This window comes from Zeus faber, assembly GCF_960531495.2.
Source record: "Zeus faber genome assembly, chromosome: 10".
Classification (NCBI taxonomy): domain Eukaryota; kingdom Metazoa; phylum Chordata; class Actinopteri; order Zeiformes; family Zeidae; genus Zeus; species Zeus faber.
The window spans coordinates 32991293-33011292 of record NC_137199.1 but is presented as its reverse complement, the minus strand read 5'-3'; the positions used below and the strand labels follow the sequence as shown (position 1 = coordinate 33011292).

General features: G+C 46.1%; 1 protein-coding gene across 1 annotated transcript in view; it reads right to left on the bottom strand.

The window, feature by feature from the left end:
* afg2a (AFG2 AAA ATPase homolog A) overlaps positions 1–20000 on the bottom strand; it is an 83185-nt gene that overhangs the window by 952 nt on the left and 62233 nt on the right. The window contains exon 16 of the mRNA XM_080008274.1: positions 4846–5010. Coding sequence (XP_079864400.1) covers positions 4846–5010 — 165 coding nt within the window. The remainder of the gene's footprint in view (positions 1–4845; positions 5011–20000) is intronic.

Here is a 20000-nt window from a genome sequence, read left to right as displayed (position 1 = left end):
ACAACTGTAACAACTATAACAACTGTAACAACTGTAAAAACTGTTACAACTGTAACAACTGTAAAAACTGTAACAACTGTAAAAACTGTTACAACTGTAACAACTATAACAACTGTAACAACTATAACAACTATAACAACTGTAACAACTATAACAACTATAACAACTGTTACAACTGTAACAACTGTTACAACTGTAACAACTGTAACAACTGTAACAACTGTAAAAACTGTTACAACTGTAACAACTGTAAAAACTGTAACAACTGTAAAAACTGTTACAACTGTAACAACTATAACAACTGTAACAACTATAACAACTATAACAACTGTAACAACTGTAAAAACTGTTACAACTGTAACAACTGTAAAAACTGTAACAACTGTAAAAACTGTTACAACTGTAACAACTATAACAACTGTAACAACTATAACAACTATAACAACTGTAACAACTATAACAACTATAACAACTGTAACAACTGTTACAACTGTAACAACTGTTACAACTGTTACAACTGTAACAACTGTAACAACTGTAACAACTGTAACAACTGTAAAAACTGTTACAACTGTAACAACTATAACAACTGTAACAACTGTAAAAACTGTAACAACTGTAACAACTGTAACAACTGTAACAACTTTAATAACTTCCACTGAGTACAGTGACTTTAGTTTCACCTCCGTTTATGGGATGTCCGTTCTGGAGGAGAGCTGCATATTTGGGAATTTTTAGGAACAGGAGCCAAAAGCAAAGTGTGTGTGTGTGTGTGTGTGTGTGTGTGTGTGTGTGTGTGTGTGTGTGTGTGTGTGTGTGTGTGTGTGTGTGTGTGAGACCTTTTGGGAGATTCTGCTCGAGCCGGAGCAGTGACTCACTTCCGAATCAGTGCTGACAGCTGACGAGGACCAGAACCTCCACACTAACCCCACCCCCCTGTGAGGTGTCAGGACACTGAGCCTCCAGACGTCCTGGAAGCTCCTGGAAGCTCCTGGAAGCTCCTGGAAGCTCCTGGAAGCTCCTGGAACCTCCTGGAAGCTCCTGGAAGTCTCATGTCTGGACCAAACTAAGGTCAAGTGAATAAAGTCTGAAAGTACAAGTGGTGTTGAAGTGCCGCCATCGGACGTGGAGTGTTCCTGCGATGCAGCTCCACCCCCAATGTTCCCACCAAAAATGTTTCCATGTGGGGGGGACTCACGCCGCCACAAGCCTGCAGCAGGAAGTAAACACTCAACAGAGAGAGAAAGAGCGATAGAAGAGAGAGATAGGGGGAAGAGAGCGATAGAGAGCGAGGCAGAGTGGTGCCACATGGGGAGCGATGCTCAGTGTTGCTAGGCAACCTCTCTAAACAAACAGGGCAGAACCATCAAAGTGTCATTTCTTATTGACTTTAACTTGCGACGCTGCGTCTCCTCGGCCGCAGATTCATGTTTGTTTGGCTGTTTATTCCCACAATGCACTGGGGTTTATTACGACACAACGCACTGAGAAACAAGGTGGAGCAGGTGGCCATGTTGCCATTATCATTATTATTCTTATTATTTTTTCTCTTATTCAACAGAACTAAGTGTGAGGCTGCAGGACGACTGGATCCCGGGTCGTTCGCGAGGCGTCAAAAGCAGCAACTTTCTGTTTGGCTGTTGTTTAACAAAAGGCAAAGAGCTGTTACAAATGGAGCCTCCAAGGGGTGGAGACACCTCCGCCCCTGGAGGAAGGGTGAAGCCCTTTTCCCACTTGCACCGAAAGGTGTAAATCTAGCAGCCGTGTTGGGTGTTGGTGTGCTGTGGGAACAGGATGGTGTGGATGTTCCTAAATCTCCACCGCTCTTCACCCGCTGTCATTTACGGCAACATGTGGGTACGGCTGTGAACGGAAGCGTGTGAGGATGGAGGCGGTAACATGCAGCCCAGCTCCATCACAAGCGTGGAGCTGAGAGTGGAAGACGTGCGCTCTCTACGCAGACAGCTCTTTATCTTCTTACGTTTGCTTCTCAGAGCCTGGGCGTGTCTTTTACAGTTGGGGGTGCGGTGCGGGGACATGGATGTCCGGGAGAGGGGGGGTCTAAAAAGGATGGTGTTGTCTAGTCTCTGCAGATATCACACACCTCTGGTGGAGCATTACGTCACGTATCCCTAACATCATGGATGTAGCAACAGACTCCATACGGAAGTTCTCCGTAAAGGAGGCCCATGTGGAATGAAAAGCAACTGACTTTACTGCATATTTATCATCAGCCATGTTACAGGTTCCATGTGGGAAAGGAGCTTCTGAGATGCGGAAACTAGGAGACCTGCTGCTCTGGATCCCTGCACTGGGCTGTTTGAAGGATGTTCAGGAGAAGATTTCTACATGAAGCCTCTCCCTCCCTCTCTGCTCGCTATTAGAATCCTCCCCTTCTGCCCTTTTCTCCTCTCTCCCAGCTCCTCACTCTTGATCCCTTCTCCTCCTCCTGATCCTGGTTTGGCTCTGACAGAGGAAACACCAACACAGCCTCTGAACTGGCTCCTGTTTCTCAGGAAAAATTCTATTTGTGCTTCATGTGTGAAATAGAAAACAGGGATTGGAGCTGTCGCTGCCGTTCATCAAAGTTCTTCCAGAGCAAAGAGGAGAAGAAACAACCACATCTATACTCAGCATCTTATGTACTACACCTCAGAACAAGATTTACTACATTTCAAATGCTTGGACAAAGCCCCCGATCCTTCCAATGTCCCCACCAGCCCAGACTGATCATTCATAGGAGGAACCAGGGTTTGAGCTCAGCTAAGCGACAGAAATATGGATTTTTCACAACAAAAGGAAATAATCAATAAAAAAGGTGATTCAAGTGATTGGATGAGGACAGGGTGGTGGAGGCTTTTAGCAGATAGAAGCAGGCTGTCGACCTGCTGCAAGAGCGGTGGAGCTGATGCTACTGTGTGTTGGACCGAACCCTTGAGGTGGAGCACCGACTGGAGTGGAGGGGGTGTTGGGGGTGTCGGGGGGGCTTAAAGGGGTGGAGTCGCACCAGGTGTGACTTCCTGTCTGGCTCTGGACTGTTTTCCATGTTGACTTTGTGGTCCGGCGGTTTTCGCACACATGAACGCACAAACACAAGAACACGCTGATCAGGAAGGAATTCCCATGAGGCCGTGCTCCTTTAAAGGGAAACTCTGGTATTTTTTTTTTACCTAAACCTCATGTTTTGATCATTGGGACTCAAGCCAAAAGATTGTGATGTTGATCACGCGGGTTGATTCCCTTATCTCAAAATAAGTTTTCCTTCAAACGCGGCCGTCTTTCCTCGGCCTCCCGTCTTGTTTGTGTGGCTGTTATTGCGACGCTGCAGGGTTTCCTCGCCCGGTGTCCTTGGAGATAAGAATCTTCACCACAACAAAACAGTCGTAACTCAGTAGGAACAGATGGAGGAGGAAGAACCGACGGCGCAGGTGTTGGAGGAAGCCATGTGTCTTCCTGTGGGAGTCGGTGTTTGTGCGCTAAATGAACTTATTACGCGGTGTCGTCGTCCCTGTCTGCGTCCCTGACGTCATGCCAGCGTCGCGCGGCGGCTGAAGACGTCGGAAACTATTCCTGTGTCCTTCATCCGTCCCACAATCCAATTAGTCATAAAAGGGCCTGGATGTTGAGAGGGGAGGATGTCTGTAGCCGCTGCTTTAGGGAAACGGGGAATACCAACACGCTGCGTGACCACTACATCCAGATAACAAATGGCCGTCAGCCAAGCTCTGCAGCGCCTGCAGCACCTGCCACGCCAAAACCGCTTCCTGCGGCGGAGGACCGAAGACTCTCCGGTCACAGGAAAGGGAACCCTGATCACCAACACCACCCTGGCCCGACACGCACGACTGAGGTTAGTAAATCACTAAATGGGTTTTTTCGAGGCCGCTCAGCGAACGCTACTGATTCAGGTAGAAACAGTGCATGTGCACGACCGTCAGAAGGGCGGCACCACGTCTCCGTCAGGCACCTTCAGTCCAAACAAGAGATTTACGGTCTGGAGCAGAACGCGTGGTGTACACAATAAAAACAGCGTGTCGTTTCTGGTCATTAAGGAAAAGCATCCATATCTACTATTTTAGGACAGTGTTGGACTCATCACGGAGGAAAAATGAAAAGAGTCCAACAAAGCGTCGGCGGTGGTGACGTGTGATCACCACGTACAAGCTGCAGTCTCCTCAGGTTCATTTCAACCTTGTGATGAAGGAGAAAGGTCGTCCCCTCAAAAGGCTGAAATGTTTCAAACAGTACGACAGACACAGGCACTACCGCCACAGCCCTGGAGCAAGGCATGGCTAAGACCCAGGTGTGAGTGGGATGTGGATATTTGAACCTGCGCTCAGAGGGAGAAGGAGGAAAGGACGAGAAAGAGACACAAGAGCACTCACAAGGATGACCTGATGACATCATAATTAGAGCCTTTGAACTGCAATTCTTTCCCCATTGATTAATCATCAAGTGATTTCATTCATCGCTATTCATCCCACCTTCAGCAGCAGCTGGAGCAGAGGGTCAGCTGCTGCGTTCATGAGTTTAACATGAGTTCATGTGATTTCAAATCAAACCAGAGAAAATCCTGCTGAAATGACCAGCGTGAGGTCATGCTTTAGCATTACAATGCATTTCATTGTAGTATGCTGAAGAATTTCAAGTATGATGAAACAAATTTGAATGGAGGGACCAGTTCTTGGTTTAGAAAACGATGACATTCTATCACAGCATTTCCTGGGGTCTGTGTTGGGGTCCACCCATGACTCCACCCATGATGGCCGCCATAAGAATTATGGTTGTTTCGCGACATTTTCATCAACAGAAATCCTTGTGAGAACAGCGGCAGAAGGTTCTGACCTCGGCTCCAGAGTACTTGTGGGTTCTGGTCACCAGCTCCTCCAGGCGGACATCTTGGTCCACCGGCGTCTTGAGGAACTGCAGCGAGAAGATCTGGCGTCGTGCGGCGGCGTCGGGAAGCGGAACGTAGACAATCCGGTCCAGACGACCCGGTCTGAGCAGCGCCTGAGGAGGAGGAACGGTGACATCTCAACTCTGAAGCTCACCTTCAATTCATCAACACCACCGCGCCCTGCGAGGAGGTGCAGCTGAAGCAAGATCAACATCATTTATTAAGAAAAACTCAATTTATGATTGTACAGAACCTGTTTGCAACAAAATGCACGAGTATCAAACCAGGAAGAAAAAACGACAACCCTGAAATGCAGAACTCAGTGGAGCTCATCTGATGAACCCCCACATCTCCATCAGCCAAAACAGTCCACGTCTGCTCCGTCACCCCACGAGCGCCTCCTGCCCGACCCCAGAGCCGAGGAGGGCTTTTCTTTCTGTCTGGTTTGAAGAGCCAACCGGCGACACTGGAGCACCAGGAACATGGACTGAGCAGGACGTCAAACACAGAAATAGAACTACAACTTCAAGCCGTCTTGTTATTTCTTCTAACCTTAAAGAACAACGTGAACACAGTGTTTCCCGCACGTAGACTGTACTCGGGCGGCCTCCCAGGTATACTAACGGCCGCCAAAGTATATTTAGCGATGATTTTGAGCATTTAAATTTTTTTTATCCATCCAAGAGAAGGATGCCACCCGTGATGGTTGAACTAGTGGACTGGTTCTCTGGTACTAGGTTGGAAGACTTGGACAGCGTCTCTGGTTCGGGTGCATTAGAAAGCGATCCAAGTTTCTATTGGGTCGAGGGCCAGCAGGAAGTGATGCTGCATTCCACGGGAACTCGGAAAACTGTCCTTTGTAACGGTAGCCGCCCCCCGCCAGCTACCTCCACAAGTACATTTCAGAGCTGAAGGAAACACCGGAACATGTGCAAGATGTTCAGGCTCAGGTTGGGTTGAGTCAGTTAGGGTTTGCAAAAAAACTACAAACGAACAGCGAGGTTTAGAGCAACAGAGTCTGGAAAACCAGGTGTGGAATGGATGTCTTGCACGTAAACACCAAGTAGTACAACGGGGGGGGGGGTGATTGATAGGAGGAGGAATAGCTCTCATCCGTTGTCTCTGAGCCAAGTTTGAGAGCTGATAACAACAGTAATAATTGCTGCGTTGCTGCCGCTCCTGGAGAAGTGATTGCGCTCTCATGACAGATGACTTCCTATCTGCGAGGCCGCTGCCTCTCCCCAAACACCAAGGAATGCTGGGAATTCCTCTCTCTCTCTCCCCGAGCGCCGTATCGCTGCATTCCTGACCGGCTTCCATGCGACGTCTGCAAACTGTTTACAATCCGGCGCCCGGGCTCCTCAGGTGTCGGCGCCGGTCCGGACCACCCGCCTACTGGACCGGACCCCGATAGACCCTCTTCACCCCGTCAGACCCTCTCTAGCCGAGGCACAGGGCTCTAACAGAAGTGGAAACTCTGGATTTTTTTTAACCTAAACCTTATTTTTCAATCATTGGGAGTCAATCTCATCATCAGCCAACTGCCGGGCAACAGGGAAATCGTGACCAATGGGAAAGTAAAGTGATTCTCTCAATACTGGATCAATATAAAATATTCTGATGCCAATCACTCAGATGGTCTCCCAATTACGGAGACATAAGGCTGAGGTGAAACCAGAGTATTCCTCCAGTGTCTTCACAGCGTGGTCAGAGTTAGCAGGAAGTGAGAAGATATGACCTGAAACACCTCAAGATTGGAAGTGTGACACTTCTTTTGGGTATGATATTATATTTTACGTGACTGCTGAGTTGGACGTGGCCCTCAGCCGACTCCTCTGAAATGGCATCTAGAATACAGTCCCCTACAGTCCCACTGCACCGCAACACACCTGTGCTGATGAAACCGCCACATTTTTCCACTTTTGATGGTTTTCACATTCGCATTCCTCTGGATTTGCCCGAGGCATCCCTGCACTGAGCGCGTCGGCGCCCGAAGGCACCGAGAGCCGCTAACCTGTCCGACCACAATCCTCGGAGGCCGCGATGAGTCACACGACGGCAGGAAGCCACGGAACCGCAGGGCGCCCGGTCCCAAACAAACAGAAGGTACTAGATGAGACCTGGGTGTAGTTACTCTGCTCTGCCACTGGGGAATGATCTGCTGCGTTCACATGGACTACGTTTCACCTTCTGCTGATGAATGTTGCAGCGGAAACATTTCAATGAAAAAGGACGAAGTTGAGAAGAGGAAGAAGCTGCTGAACGGGAGCCTGAGGAGGAAGAAGAGATCTGATTCTGCTGCGATGGCTGAGCTGATCTGGGGGAGGGGAGGGAGAGAGCTGCAGAATTGGCAGCTGTTCAAAACAGGTTTTTTCTCTGGATTTTGCCCTTGAGTCAAACTTGCGTCCTGCAGGAGGCCAAAAGAACAGAGCTTTAACCCTCTGCAGTACAGTCAGACGGATGGATTCAGTGGAAGTCGCTCTAGATAAATGACCAAAAGTTAAAATGTAAAATCCTCTGCTGGAGCGGTCAGTGCTCAGGATAGTTCTCGAAACGCTTGGTTCTTGAGGTCCAACACCGTTCTGTGCACTAACGACATTTTCCGTCCTGCGATCAGTAGAATCACGGGGGTTTCGTTTCTAGGACTCAACTCACTTTCTGTGGTTGATCGACTAAGCCCCACCCCTTTTCATCTGTGATTGGTTAGTTGGAGAAATACAAAAATGACAACATGAGCGACTTTGTGAAAAGTTCAAACTTTTTCAACTAGAATCTCTCGTAGAGAAACGCTGTGGCCTGGTTGTCCTTTATCACTGCTCCACGTCCACGTGCCGACTCCTATTACCCAGAAGCCCCTGCAGCACAAAGACCACAGAACCCTTCCCTGGAATCTACAGAGGAGCAGTTTCAGTCACGCTCACACCTTTAATGTGTGAGCGTGTGTATGTGTGTGAGTGTGAGTGTGTGTGTGAGTATGTGTGTCTGAGTGTGTGTGTGTGCGAGTGTGAGTGCGAGGTCATGATCATATGGTGACCAGGTGACCATAGGGGGGGGGGCTAAGCAGCAGCTGTGCATTGTGGGTCTTGGGGGGAGGGTTCACAGCTGCCTGGTGCCCAATAAAGTCTATCACAACAACAACCCCCAGACCAGGAAAGGAAAATGGTCGCTGACATAACACTGCGTTACTCTGTCTGATGAGGTGTGTGTATGTATGTATGTGTGTGTGTGTGTGTGTGTGTGTGTGTGTGTGTGTGTGTGTGTGCAGCAGGTAAAGGAGGTGAGTCCTACGTTTTCCAAGCAGAGGACATACGTATATTGATAGGGGGATGATAGCTCAGGAGTTAGAGCTGGTCATCTAGTAATCTAAAGGTTGCTGGTTGGATCCCAGGCTCCTCCTGCTAGCATGCTGTAGTGTCCTTGAGCAAGACACTTAACCCCTAATTGCTCCTGATGGCTGCGTCCGTCGGTGTTGGAATAATTGTAAGTCGCTTTGGATAAAAGTGTCTGCTAAATGCAATGCAATGCAATTCTCCATGTAGAGATTCACTTTTTTCTTGAACAGATTTGTCACACGCAGTGAAATGATAAAAGCACAAACAGCAATGAGTGCAAAACAAAGCAGGAAAAAAAGTGAATCAGCAAGAAATAGAAATATACAAAAAAAACTAAAAATATGAGAGAAAATATGTATGAATATAGATGATACTATAATCATAATAATATGTAAGGTGACATATCTTTGAAATTAATCATTAGTATGATATGCAAAAGTAACAGAGAGACACAAACACACACACACACACACACACACACACACACACACACAAACACACACACACACACACACAAACACACACACACAGACAGACGCGCACACACACACACACACACACACACAGACAGACACACACACACACACATACACAGACACACACACAGACACACACACACATACACAGACACACACACAGACACACACACACACATACACAGACACACACACACACATACACAGACACACACACAGACACGCACACACACACACACACATACACACACACACATACACGCATACGCCCACGTGCACACACACACACATACACACACACACATACACACACACACACACACACACACAGGAAGCTTCTACTCACTCTCTTCCTGGCGAGTGACGGCGACAGATCGATTTCCACTTCCTGAAAACTAAACACTGTGTTTACCCTGAGTGTGTGTGTGTGTGTGTGTGTGTGTGTGTGTGTGTGTGTTGTGTGTGTGTGTGTGTGCGTGGTGAGTGATGAGGGGATGAGTGTGACGAGCAGAGAGACAGAGGGAGAGAGAGAAACAACACGACAGATTGGATTACACACACACCCACCCCCACCCAGTAGGTGCTGCTGACAGGGTACTTCATGGAGGGGGGAGCGAGGGGGCTCCTAAACTCCATCAGTTTTGTCCTGTTATCGCGGATGTTTTGTTTTGGAACTGCATGGTCCATGAGGCACTTAGCTAGGCTAGCTGATCCCATCTGGAGTCATGCATTGAGCTATCACAGTTAGCATGCAGCCTGTGGCTACCTCCGTACTGGGAGGAAAACTGGGAGGAAACTGGTGTCCACCTCCTGCTGTGAATCCAGAGAAGAGACAGCAAGAGTGGAAACACTCGCTTTCTTTGAAGCACCATTTCGTTTTGTTGTTTTGTTGTTTTGTTGTCTTGTTTTGTTTTGCAGGAACAATCAGATTCTATGTTCCACTTAAGTCCAAACTCTGAAAAATCCAACATCCTACTTGGAAAAGCTCTAAGGAATGGACATTCAAGTTGGAATTCCAAGTCAGAAGTTTGGGGCAGATTGCAGAGTTGAGTGAGATAACAGAGCCGTCACCACGGGAACGTGGAAGGACAACGTTCCCTCACCAGGTTTTTATTAGAAACAACAAACAGAAGCAAAGGAAAATGTTCTGAAGCGAGGAATAAAAACTGGAACTTCTGAGTTCCACTGAATGCAGCACAAACAGCTGATCAATAAACAGGAAGCAAAACAACACAGGAGGTAAACAAAGAGGAGGTGGAGGAGGAGGTGGAAGAGGTGGGGGAGAAGGATGAGGAGGAGGAGGTGGAAGAGAAGGATGAGGAGGAGGAGGAGGAGGTGGAGGAGGTGGAAGAGAAGGATGAGGAGGAGGAGGAGGAGGTGGAAGAGGTGGGGGAGGAGGAAGTGGAGGTGGAGGGGGAGGGAATAAAAACAGACAGAGGAGTGTGTAATGAAAACAGGAAATGGAGACGAGTGAAGCTCTCTGGGGGGGTGTGAAACCAGATCATCTGTTAACACACAGCAACGTGCACGTGCACGCTCACACGCACGTCCGGCCTCCTCCTGTCACGGCGCAAAACCAGGTCGCTCTGCAACTGCCCCCCCAAGGAAAAACATTGAGGGGGGGGGGGGCATAACAACAGGTGGGGCTGCTTCCGCCACGCCCCTTGCCCTGCCCTCTGCCCCGCCCTCTGCCACACCCCACCTGGCAGATGGTTCCATCCAAAGACTCAGGATGGAGCGTGTACTGCAGGAAGTGCTGCAAATACACAATCTGAGTAGTGTGCAGTACTGGGCGTGACACCAGATGAGACTTAATTAATGAATCAATATTTGATTGATCCCTAACGGAGACTTGGCAGAAGCCATTCATCAATATGAGATTTATCTGGATTATTTGAGCAGTTCAAGATGAATGATTTTGAGAACAAAATCAAAATAAAATAAAAACACAGGCAGGGATGGAGTTCACAAGCCTCCTGTTGAGCCTCCACTGTGACCTATGTCCTGATCCCAAAGCAGCACGGCTCCATGGGTGGAGGAGACGTAGCAACTGAGCAGCCACAGCCTCATACCTCCAAACCTTCCAGCGTCCATTTTAATCTGCTGCAGAGGAAACTGCAGATTGAGTGTGAAACTGTATAAAAATAACAGGAGACATTTTAAAATCTAGAATAATTTGATGTTGTAACTAATAATTATATTTTGGCAAATTGCAGAACAACGTTGGATAAAACAAACGTAAGCAAACGTAAACAAACGTAAACAGACGTAAGCAAACGTAAGCAAACTAAAGCAAACGTAAACAAATGTAAGTAAACATAAGTAAACGTAAATAAGTGTAAACAAACATAAGCAAACATAAACAACCATAGACAAATGTAAACAAATGTAAGCAAACGTAAACAAACATAAGCCAACGTAAACAAACGTAAGCAAACATAAGCAAAGTTAAGAAAAGGTAAGCAAATGTAAACACACATAAGCAAACGTAAACTAATGTAAACAAACGTAAACAAACATAAGCAAACGCAAATAAACAAACAAATGTAAAAAAATTTAAACAAACATAAACTAATGTAAACAAACGCTTTAACAAGAAAACATTTAAACATCTTGGAACTTTGATGGAGAGGTGTCTGTACAAGAGCACAAGAAGAGGAGGTGGAGGAGTAATAAACAAACAGAAAGTGCTCAAACAGCGTCTTCCTGCTCTGCCTCCTGCTCCGCCTCCCTCGCTGGGAACGACTGATCCTCCCAAATGAGAGGGTTCCCTGGGAGCGGGGGGCAGGAAGGAAGTGAAGCGAGGGATGTGTTGGAACACAGATGGAGGGCTGGAGGGGCTGGGCGGAGCCCTGAGTAACATCTGCTGAAGATCCTGAGGAGCAGCAGATTTATGAGACTTTTCCTGAATCACCAGGAAAACACAGAACTCAGAGGATCATGAATAAAATCAAAACAATAAATAAAAAGGGAAATGGACCGCATTTACACAGCGCCTCCCATTCACCCGTTCACCGCACATTCATACATCTATGGTGGCAGCAGCACACCAGCACAACGAAGCAGTTAAGGCTGTTATAGTCGCCGCTAGCGAGACATGCAGCTCATGTGCACGACCAGAGCAGCAGCAGCAACAGCAGCAGCAGCAGGTGTGCATTGACATGTTGTTTCCTCCTGAAAGACAGGGGGCGCAGTGCACAAACCACCAGAGGAAACGGAAAGAAGTGCTGTAAACATGACAAAGAGGTCCTGAGGGAAGGATCTGAAGAACAAGAAATCAAAAATAAAGTGTTAAATGAATGTATATTTATTATATAAGTGCAGGTTTTTTTTGTGAGATCCTGCAAATTGTCGGTGTACACAATAGAAAAAGTCCCGAGGTGTTAAAATAGTCAAAATGTTTGGACAGAGATGGCGCTAACTCCTTTCATGAATTCAACACCGTCCTATATTTGTGTGGTCGTGCATGGAACAGACTGTACCTGCAGACCTCTCCTCCAACCTTGTTTGATTGTTATTTCACCATCATGGAGGAGCAGGTGAGGCTTCACAGCTTGGGATCAGAGCGGTGTCTCAATGACTCTGGTACTCTACAAGGACTCTGGTAGAGGCTTCACTCTACTGGGTGAAGCTGTGTGACATGTGACAGTGGCTCAGTAAATAAATCAAGTTTTCTTTAAATGACGTTTGAATCCCAAGGGAAGAAGCGTTCTAAGAGATCCACTTCCTGTCTCCTTTATTTCCACATGTCAACACATCTCCCATCTGAGGCCCTGGGGCCCAACATCACAGTCTGGTCCTTTCAGTCGCAGTGTGAACTCAGATCATGGTTCTGAAAACGAGGCCACGGCGTCAGGGATGTGGTTGCACAGCGGCTGGAACAAGCTTTGCTTTGTGAAGCACATGAGTTGAGCAGAGCAGCGTCGTGGAGACGGAGCAGGATGCAGCAAACTAACACCACCAGCTCCATGTGCTGAGCCACTACTATCAATAGATATACCTTCTGATTGATTGATTGATATTTCCCACGGTGCTTGAAGAGCTCACAGTCTGTCCCAGCCAGTGAGTCAGTCAGTCAGTCAGTCAGTCTGTTGAACCAGACAGAGAGAGACAGACAGAGAGAGAGAGGGAGACAGAGTGAGAGAGAGAGAGAGAGACAGAGAGGAGACAGAGAGAGAGAGAGAGAGAGAGGGAGAGAGAGAGGGAGAGAGAGAGAGAGAGAGAGAGAGAGAGAGGGAGAGAGAGAGAGACAGAGAGAGAGAGAGATAGAGAGAGAGACAGAGGGAGAGAGTGAGCGAGAGAGAGGGAGAGAGAGAGAGAGAGAGACAGAGAGAGAGAGGAGACAGAGAGAGAGAGAGAGAGAGAGAGAGAGGGAGAGAGAGAGGGAGAGAGAGAGAGAGAGAGAGAGAGAGAGAGGGAGAGAGAGAGAGAGAGGGAGAGAGAGAGAGAGACAGAGAGAGAGAGAGAGAGAGGGAGAGAGAGAGGGAGAGAGAGAGAGAGAGAGAGAGAGAGAGAGAGAGGGAGAGAGCGAGCGAGAGAGAGGGAGAGAGAGAGAGGGAGGGGATGGAGGGGAGGGAGAGACAGGAATCTCCCTACTTTAACGAAAACTTTTTCGACAATCTCCAAGTAGAGATCAACCATCACCAGGCCCGGGGTGGCATTCTGCTGATGGGAGACCTGAACACCAGAACTGGATGTGAGCCTGTTATGGTGGATGCTACTGGCAACAGTCACATCTTCAGACACCTTCACTGTACCTCAACCCCAAAAGCATCATCACTTTGCCTGAAATGGCCAACATGATGAATAACTTCCTCTCAGCCAAATGTCAAACAAACCAATCTGGAATAAATAAATAATAAATAAGGCCATTAACACAAATTAATACTATTTTTCACAAATCAGCCAATAAAGCAGGTCTTACTAACAATAATTCCACCATAAAACCAAAGCCCAAAAAGGAAGAGTGGTTTGATGAAGAGTGTAAACATGTCAGAAACAAATGAAGAAACCTGTCCAACAAAAACACCATCAACCACAAAGAAGGGCCTGCGTAAGAACTACGCTGAAACCCTGAGAGAATACAAACAGACCCTGAAGCAAAAAAAAAGAAAATATTACAATCAAAAATTAAAATAAATTGAGGAGTCCATTGACCATAACCAATTCTGGGAAAGATGGAACAACCAAAACAACAGAGGAAATACACATTTGACAATACAAAACGGTCATATTTGGAAAAAACATTTTGAAAAGCTGTATGAAGAAACATCACCAAACAGTCTGTCCCCCAATCAGAAACAAATTCAAGAGAAATGAAGAATACTCAAAACAACTATCAACAACAATCAGAAGCCACTTGATTACCAAATGACAATAAAATAATGAGAAGACAACGTTAAAAAGCTAAAATCAGGAAAGTCATGCAGAGCCGACAGTATCAGGACGGAGATGCTGAGGAGCAGCAGTGAGCTGCAGCAGGCCCTGCTTCAACTGTTCAACCTGCTCCTTCAAGCTGCTTCCCTGGGATCTGGAGTCGGGGGCTTATTTCCCCAACACACAAGAGCGGAGACAAACTGGAGCCAACAACTAGCGAAGCATCTGCGTGAGCAGTGACGTGGGGAAGCTTTTCTGCAGCTTTATCAACGCCCCAACGTGGGCCTTCCTTATGCAACACAATGTCTTGAGGAAAGGACAACTTGGCTTCCTACCAAATCACCACACTACTGATCATGTTTACGCCCTACACACCCTCATCGATCAACACATACACCAAAACAAACAAAAGAAGATTTTTGCATGCTTTATTTATTTAAAAAAAGCATTTGACTCAATCTGGCAAGAGGGACGATACTATACAATTCTCCAAAGTGGTAAAGGGGGTAAAATGTATGACATCATCAAATCAATCTATATCAAAAACAAGTGCCAAATAAAAATTGTCAAAAAAAGAACAGACTTCTTCACTCAAGGGCAAGGGATTTGCCAGGGATGCAGCTTACCTCCACCCTCTTTAATGTCTACATGGAGGAGCCAGGGATGCAGCTTACCTCCACCCTCTTTAATGTCTATGTTAAAGAGCTAGCCGTGTTGCTGGAACCATATGCAGCCCCTGGCCTCACCCTAAACAACAAGGAGGTTGAAATTCTTGCTCTATGCAGACGACCTGGTGCTGCTGTCACCCACAGAGCAGGGTCTACAGAAAGTACCTGGATCTGCTGGAGCAATACTGTCACAACTGGGCCCTGACAGTAAACTTAAAAAAATCCAAAATAGTGATCTTCCAGAAAAAGATCCCAGATCCCAGGAAAACAGACACATATTCACCCTCGGAAACACCCACTAGAACACAACCTGTCCTATGAAGACCTGGGGCTCCAAATCAGTGCCTCTGGAAACGTTGGTCTGGCAGTGAATGCACTAAAGGAGAAGGCCTGTAGAGGCTTTTTTGCGATTAGAAGATAATTTCACCAAATAGACGAACTAATCAGAATCTGGACCAAAATATTTGATAGTATAATTGTACCAATAGCCCTGTATGGAAGTGAAGTGTGGGGTCCACTCAGTCAGCACGACTACACTAGATGGACAAGCATCCTACAGAGACCCTGCATGACACATTCTGCAGGAGTATATTAACATACAAAGAAAAACAGCCACCAATGCATGCAGGGCAGAATTAGGTTGATATCCACTAATAATAAACATTCAGAAAAGAACAATGAAGTTTTGGATGCATCTTAAATCAAGTCCCCTAGATACACTGCAGTTTGAAGCACTGCAAAGCCAAGAACTGAAGCCCAAAAAGAATCCCCTCAGTCAGCTGCTCATGAGCCTTACTGAGCAGCCAACACCAATATGGTTCCATGTCAGAGCAGCACTGCTTGACCATCACACATCACAGTCAAGCAAATAGTTAAAGAAACCAAAAAGGCGTCTCTGGAACATTAAACCATCAAACCAAAACACAAAACAAACTCCATTGCTATCTGAGCCTAAAAAGAGAGTATACACTGTCAGAATATCTCTAGCGTCAGAGATATGAAGCAGAGACAGATCCTGAGCAAGTACAGGCTCAGTGAGCACAGTCCAGACATCAAAAAGGAAGAAACAAGACATCCTGGCTGCCCAAAGAGCAAAGATTATGAGGTCAGTGTAAGACAGGTGTGGTCAGTATAAGACAGGTGAGGTCAGTGTAAGACAGGTGAGGTCAGTGTAAGACAGGTGAGGTAGAGACAGACATGCACTTTCTACTACACTGTCAACCATACCAACACATCAGACAACAATTTTTCGATAAATATAATTATATTTGAGCATCATTCACCGCACTGTCTGATGAGTAAAGATGGCCGTGCTACTCGGGGAAGAGCACACAGCCGCCCTCGCTGAACGCTTCCTCTTACAGTGTCATAAGATGAGCTGAAAGCTGCCCTCTACATACTGGTACTTTTTATTTATTTACTTTTTACTTTTATTGTAATTCTTCATGTTATTACTGTTGTTATTATGAGGTTCATCTGTTGTTATTGTAAACAATGTTGTTGTTGAGTTATTATATCTCATGTTGTTGTTGTTGTTGTTGAGTGCTACCTGCCCTGTAGCTTTGGCAAAGCTGGTGTAATAACTGTCATGACAATAAAGAGGAAGCCATCCTGGCTTGTGCTTCCTCTCGGGGGGGCAGCCAGGAGCAGGGGGCAGCCTTGGTCGACGCCCGGGGACCTGGTACCGAGTGTCCATCGCTGGTCACACCATGATGGGTGCATGTTTTGGGTGGGGGTCCTTACTGACGTTAGGTGGAGGAAACCCCATGTGAGCACGGGGAGAACATGCAAACTCCACACAGAAAGGACCCTCATCGGGAGATAACCCACCGGAGCACGGTGCCAACAGCGCCCCAGGCGGGAATCGAACCCAGGACCTTCTTACTGTGAAGCAGCAGTGTGATGCACCGTGGCACTGTGCCACAAGAGAGGGAGAGAGAGGGGGGGGCCATCCTGCATCCATCACTCAATACATCGACACATCACTCTATCCATCCATCATCCATCCATCACTCTATCCATCCATCATCCATCCATCACTCTATCCATCCATCCTGTATCCATTACTCAATACATCATACATCATACTCAATACACTCAATACATGGGTTGGATGGTATCTCAGGAGGTAGAGCTGGTGGTCTAGTCATCTAAAGGTTGCTGGTTGGATCCCAGGCTCCTCCTGCTAGCATGCTGTAGTGTCCTTGAGCAAGACACTTAACCCCTCATTGCTCCTGATGGCTGCGTCTGTCTGGTGTTTGAATAATTGTAAGTGGCTTTGGATAAAAGCGTCTCATCAATGTAATGTAATGTAAATGTAATGTAATGTAATGTAACATCGACACATCACTCTATCCATCCATCCATCATCCTTCAATCTATCCATCCATCATCCATCACTCCATCCATCATTCCATCCATCCATCCTCCATCACTCTATCCATCCATCATCTCTCTATCCATCCATCATCCATCCATCACTCTATCCATCCATCAATCACTCTATCCATGCATCATCCATCACTCTATCGATCCATCCTCCATCACTCTATCCATCCATCAATCTATCCATCCATCATTCCATCCATCCATCCTCCATCACTCTATCCATCCATCCATCCATCCATCATCTCTCTATCCATCCATCATCCATCCATCACTCTATCCATCCATCCTCTGCATCCATCACTCAATACATCGACACATCACTCTATCCATCCATCACTCTATCCATCCTCCATCCATCTCTCTATCTATCGATCATCCATCCATCCTCCATCACTCTATCCATCCATCCATCCATCCATCATCTCTCTATCCATCCATCCATCATCACTCTACCCATCCATCATCCATCCATCACTCTATCCATCCATCATCCATCAATCACTCTATCCATGCATCATCCATCACTCTATCGATCCATCCTCCATCACTCTATCCATCCATCACTCTATCCACCCATCCTGCATCCATCACTCAATACATCGACACATCACTCTATCCATCCATCCATCCATCACTCTATCCATCCTCCATCCATCCATCTCTCTATCCATCCATCATCCATCCATCACTCTATCCATCCATCCATCCATCCATCCATCATCTCTCTATCCATCCATCACTCTATCCATCCATCATCTATCCATCCATCACTCTATCCATCCATCCATCCATCCATCATCTCTCTATCCATCCATCACTCTATCCATCCATCATCTATCCATCCATCACTCTATCGATCCATCCTCCATCACTCTATCCATCCATCATTCCATCCATCCTCCATCACTCCATCCATCCATCATCTCTCTATCCATCCATCATCCATCCATCACTCTATCCATCCATCATCCATCACTCTATCCATCCATCCTCCATCCATCACTCTATCCATCCATCCTCCATCAATCTATCCATCACTCCATCCATCCATACTCCATCACTCTATCCATCCATCATCCATCCATCATCACTCCATATTTGGTAATTGATCAGACTTTTACCCTCAGCTAGGGTAAGTAAGTATGCAGGTTTAGTAAGTAACTACATGTATGGACTTGGTAAGTATGCAGGTTTAGTAAGTAACTACATGTATGGACTTGGTAAGTATGCAGGTTTAGTAAGTAACTACATGTATGGACTTGGTAAGTATGCAGGTTTAGTAAGTAACTACATGTATGGACTTGGTAAGTATGCAGGTTTAGTAAGTAACTACATGTATGGACTTGGTAAGTATGCAGGTTTAGTAAGCAACTACATGTATGGACTTGGTAAGTATGCAGGTTTAGTAAGTAACTACATGTATGGACTTGGTAAGTATGCAGGTTTAGTAAGCAACTACATGTATGGACTTGGTAAGTATGCAGGTTTAGTAAGCAACTACATGTATGGACTTGGTAAGTATGCAGGTTTAGTAAGCAACTACATGTATGGACTTGGTAAGTATGCAGGTTTAGTAAGCAACTACATGTATGGACTTGGTAAGTATGCAGGTTTAGTAAGTAACTACATGTATGGACTTGGTAAGTATGCAGGTTTAGTAAGTAACTACATGTATGGACTTGGTAAGTATGCAGGTTTAGTAAGTAACTACATGTATGGACTTGGTAAGTATGCAGGTTTAGTAAGTAACTACATGTATGGACTTGGTAAGTATGCAGGTTTAGTAAGCAACTACATGTATGGACTTGGTAAGTATGCAGGTTTAGTAAGCAACTACATGTATGGACTTGGTAAGTATGCAGGTTTAGTAAGCAACTACATGTATGGACTTGGTAAGTATGCAGGTTTAGTAAGCAACTACATGTATGGACTTGGTAAGTATGCAGGTTTAGTAAGTAACTACATGTATGGACTTGGTAAGTATGCAGGTTTAGTAAGCAACTACATGTATGGACTTGGTAAGTATGCAGGTTTAGTAAGTAACTACATGTATGGACTTGGTAAGTATGCAGGTTTAGTAAGTAACTACATGTATGGACTTGGTAAGTATGCAGGTTTAGTAAGCAACTACATGTATGGACTTGGTAAGTATGCAGGTTTAGTAAGCAACTACATGTATGGACTTGGTAAGTATGCAGGTTTAGTAAGTAACTACATGTATGGACTTGGTAAGTATGCAGGTTTAGTAAGCAACTACATGTATGGACTTGGTAAGTATGCAGGTTTAGTAAGCAACTACATGTATGGACTTGGTAAGTATGCAGGTTTAGTAAGCAACTACATGTATGGACTTGGTAAGTATGCAGGTTTAGTAAGCAACTACATGTATGGACTTGGTAAGTATGCAGGTTTAGTAAGCAACTACATGTATGGACTTGGTAAGTATGCAGGTTTAGTAAGCAACTACATGTATGGACTTGGTAAGTATGCAGGTTTAGTAAGTAACAGAAGTGAAACATGATTTATGATCTGTTTCTGACATCTTCCTTCACCACGTCACCCAAACAGTCATCCAAGTCAATTCGAGTTCCATCTAATCTGTGAGGCATCTAAAAAGCATGAAGATATTTCCAGGAAGGGTAAAGCGGGTTTCCACCCTGCAGCCTGGATGCATCCCATCATCCTTGGGGAGCAGAGGAGCTCTGAGAGGACGACCAGGACACACATTCAACCACTGCAGCAGAGAAGAGGAAGCAGCATCTGGATGCAGCTTCCTCTTCTCTGGGACAGAAATCCGATTCTTTTACCTTCTGACCTTGGAGTGAAACCTCACACCGGCATCTATTCCTGGATCCTCGCTGCG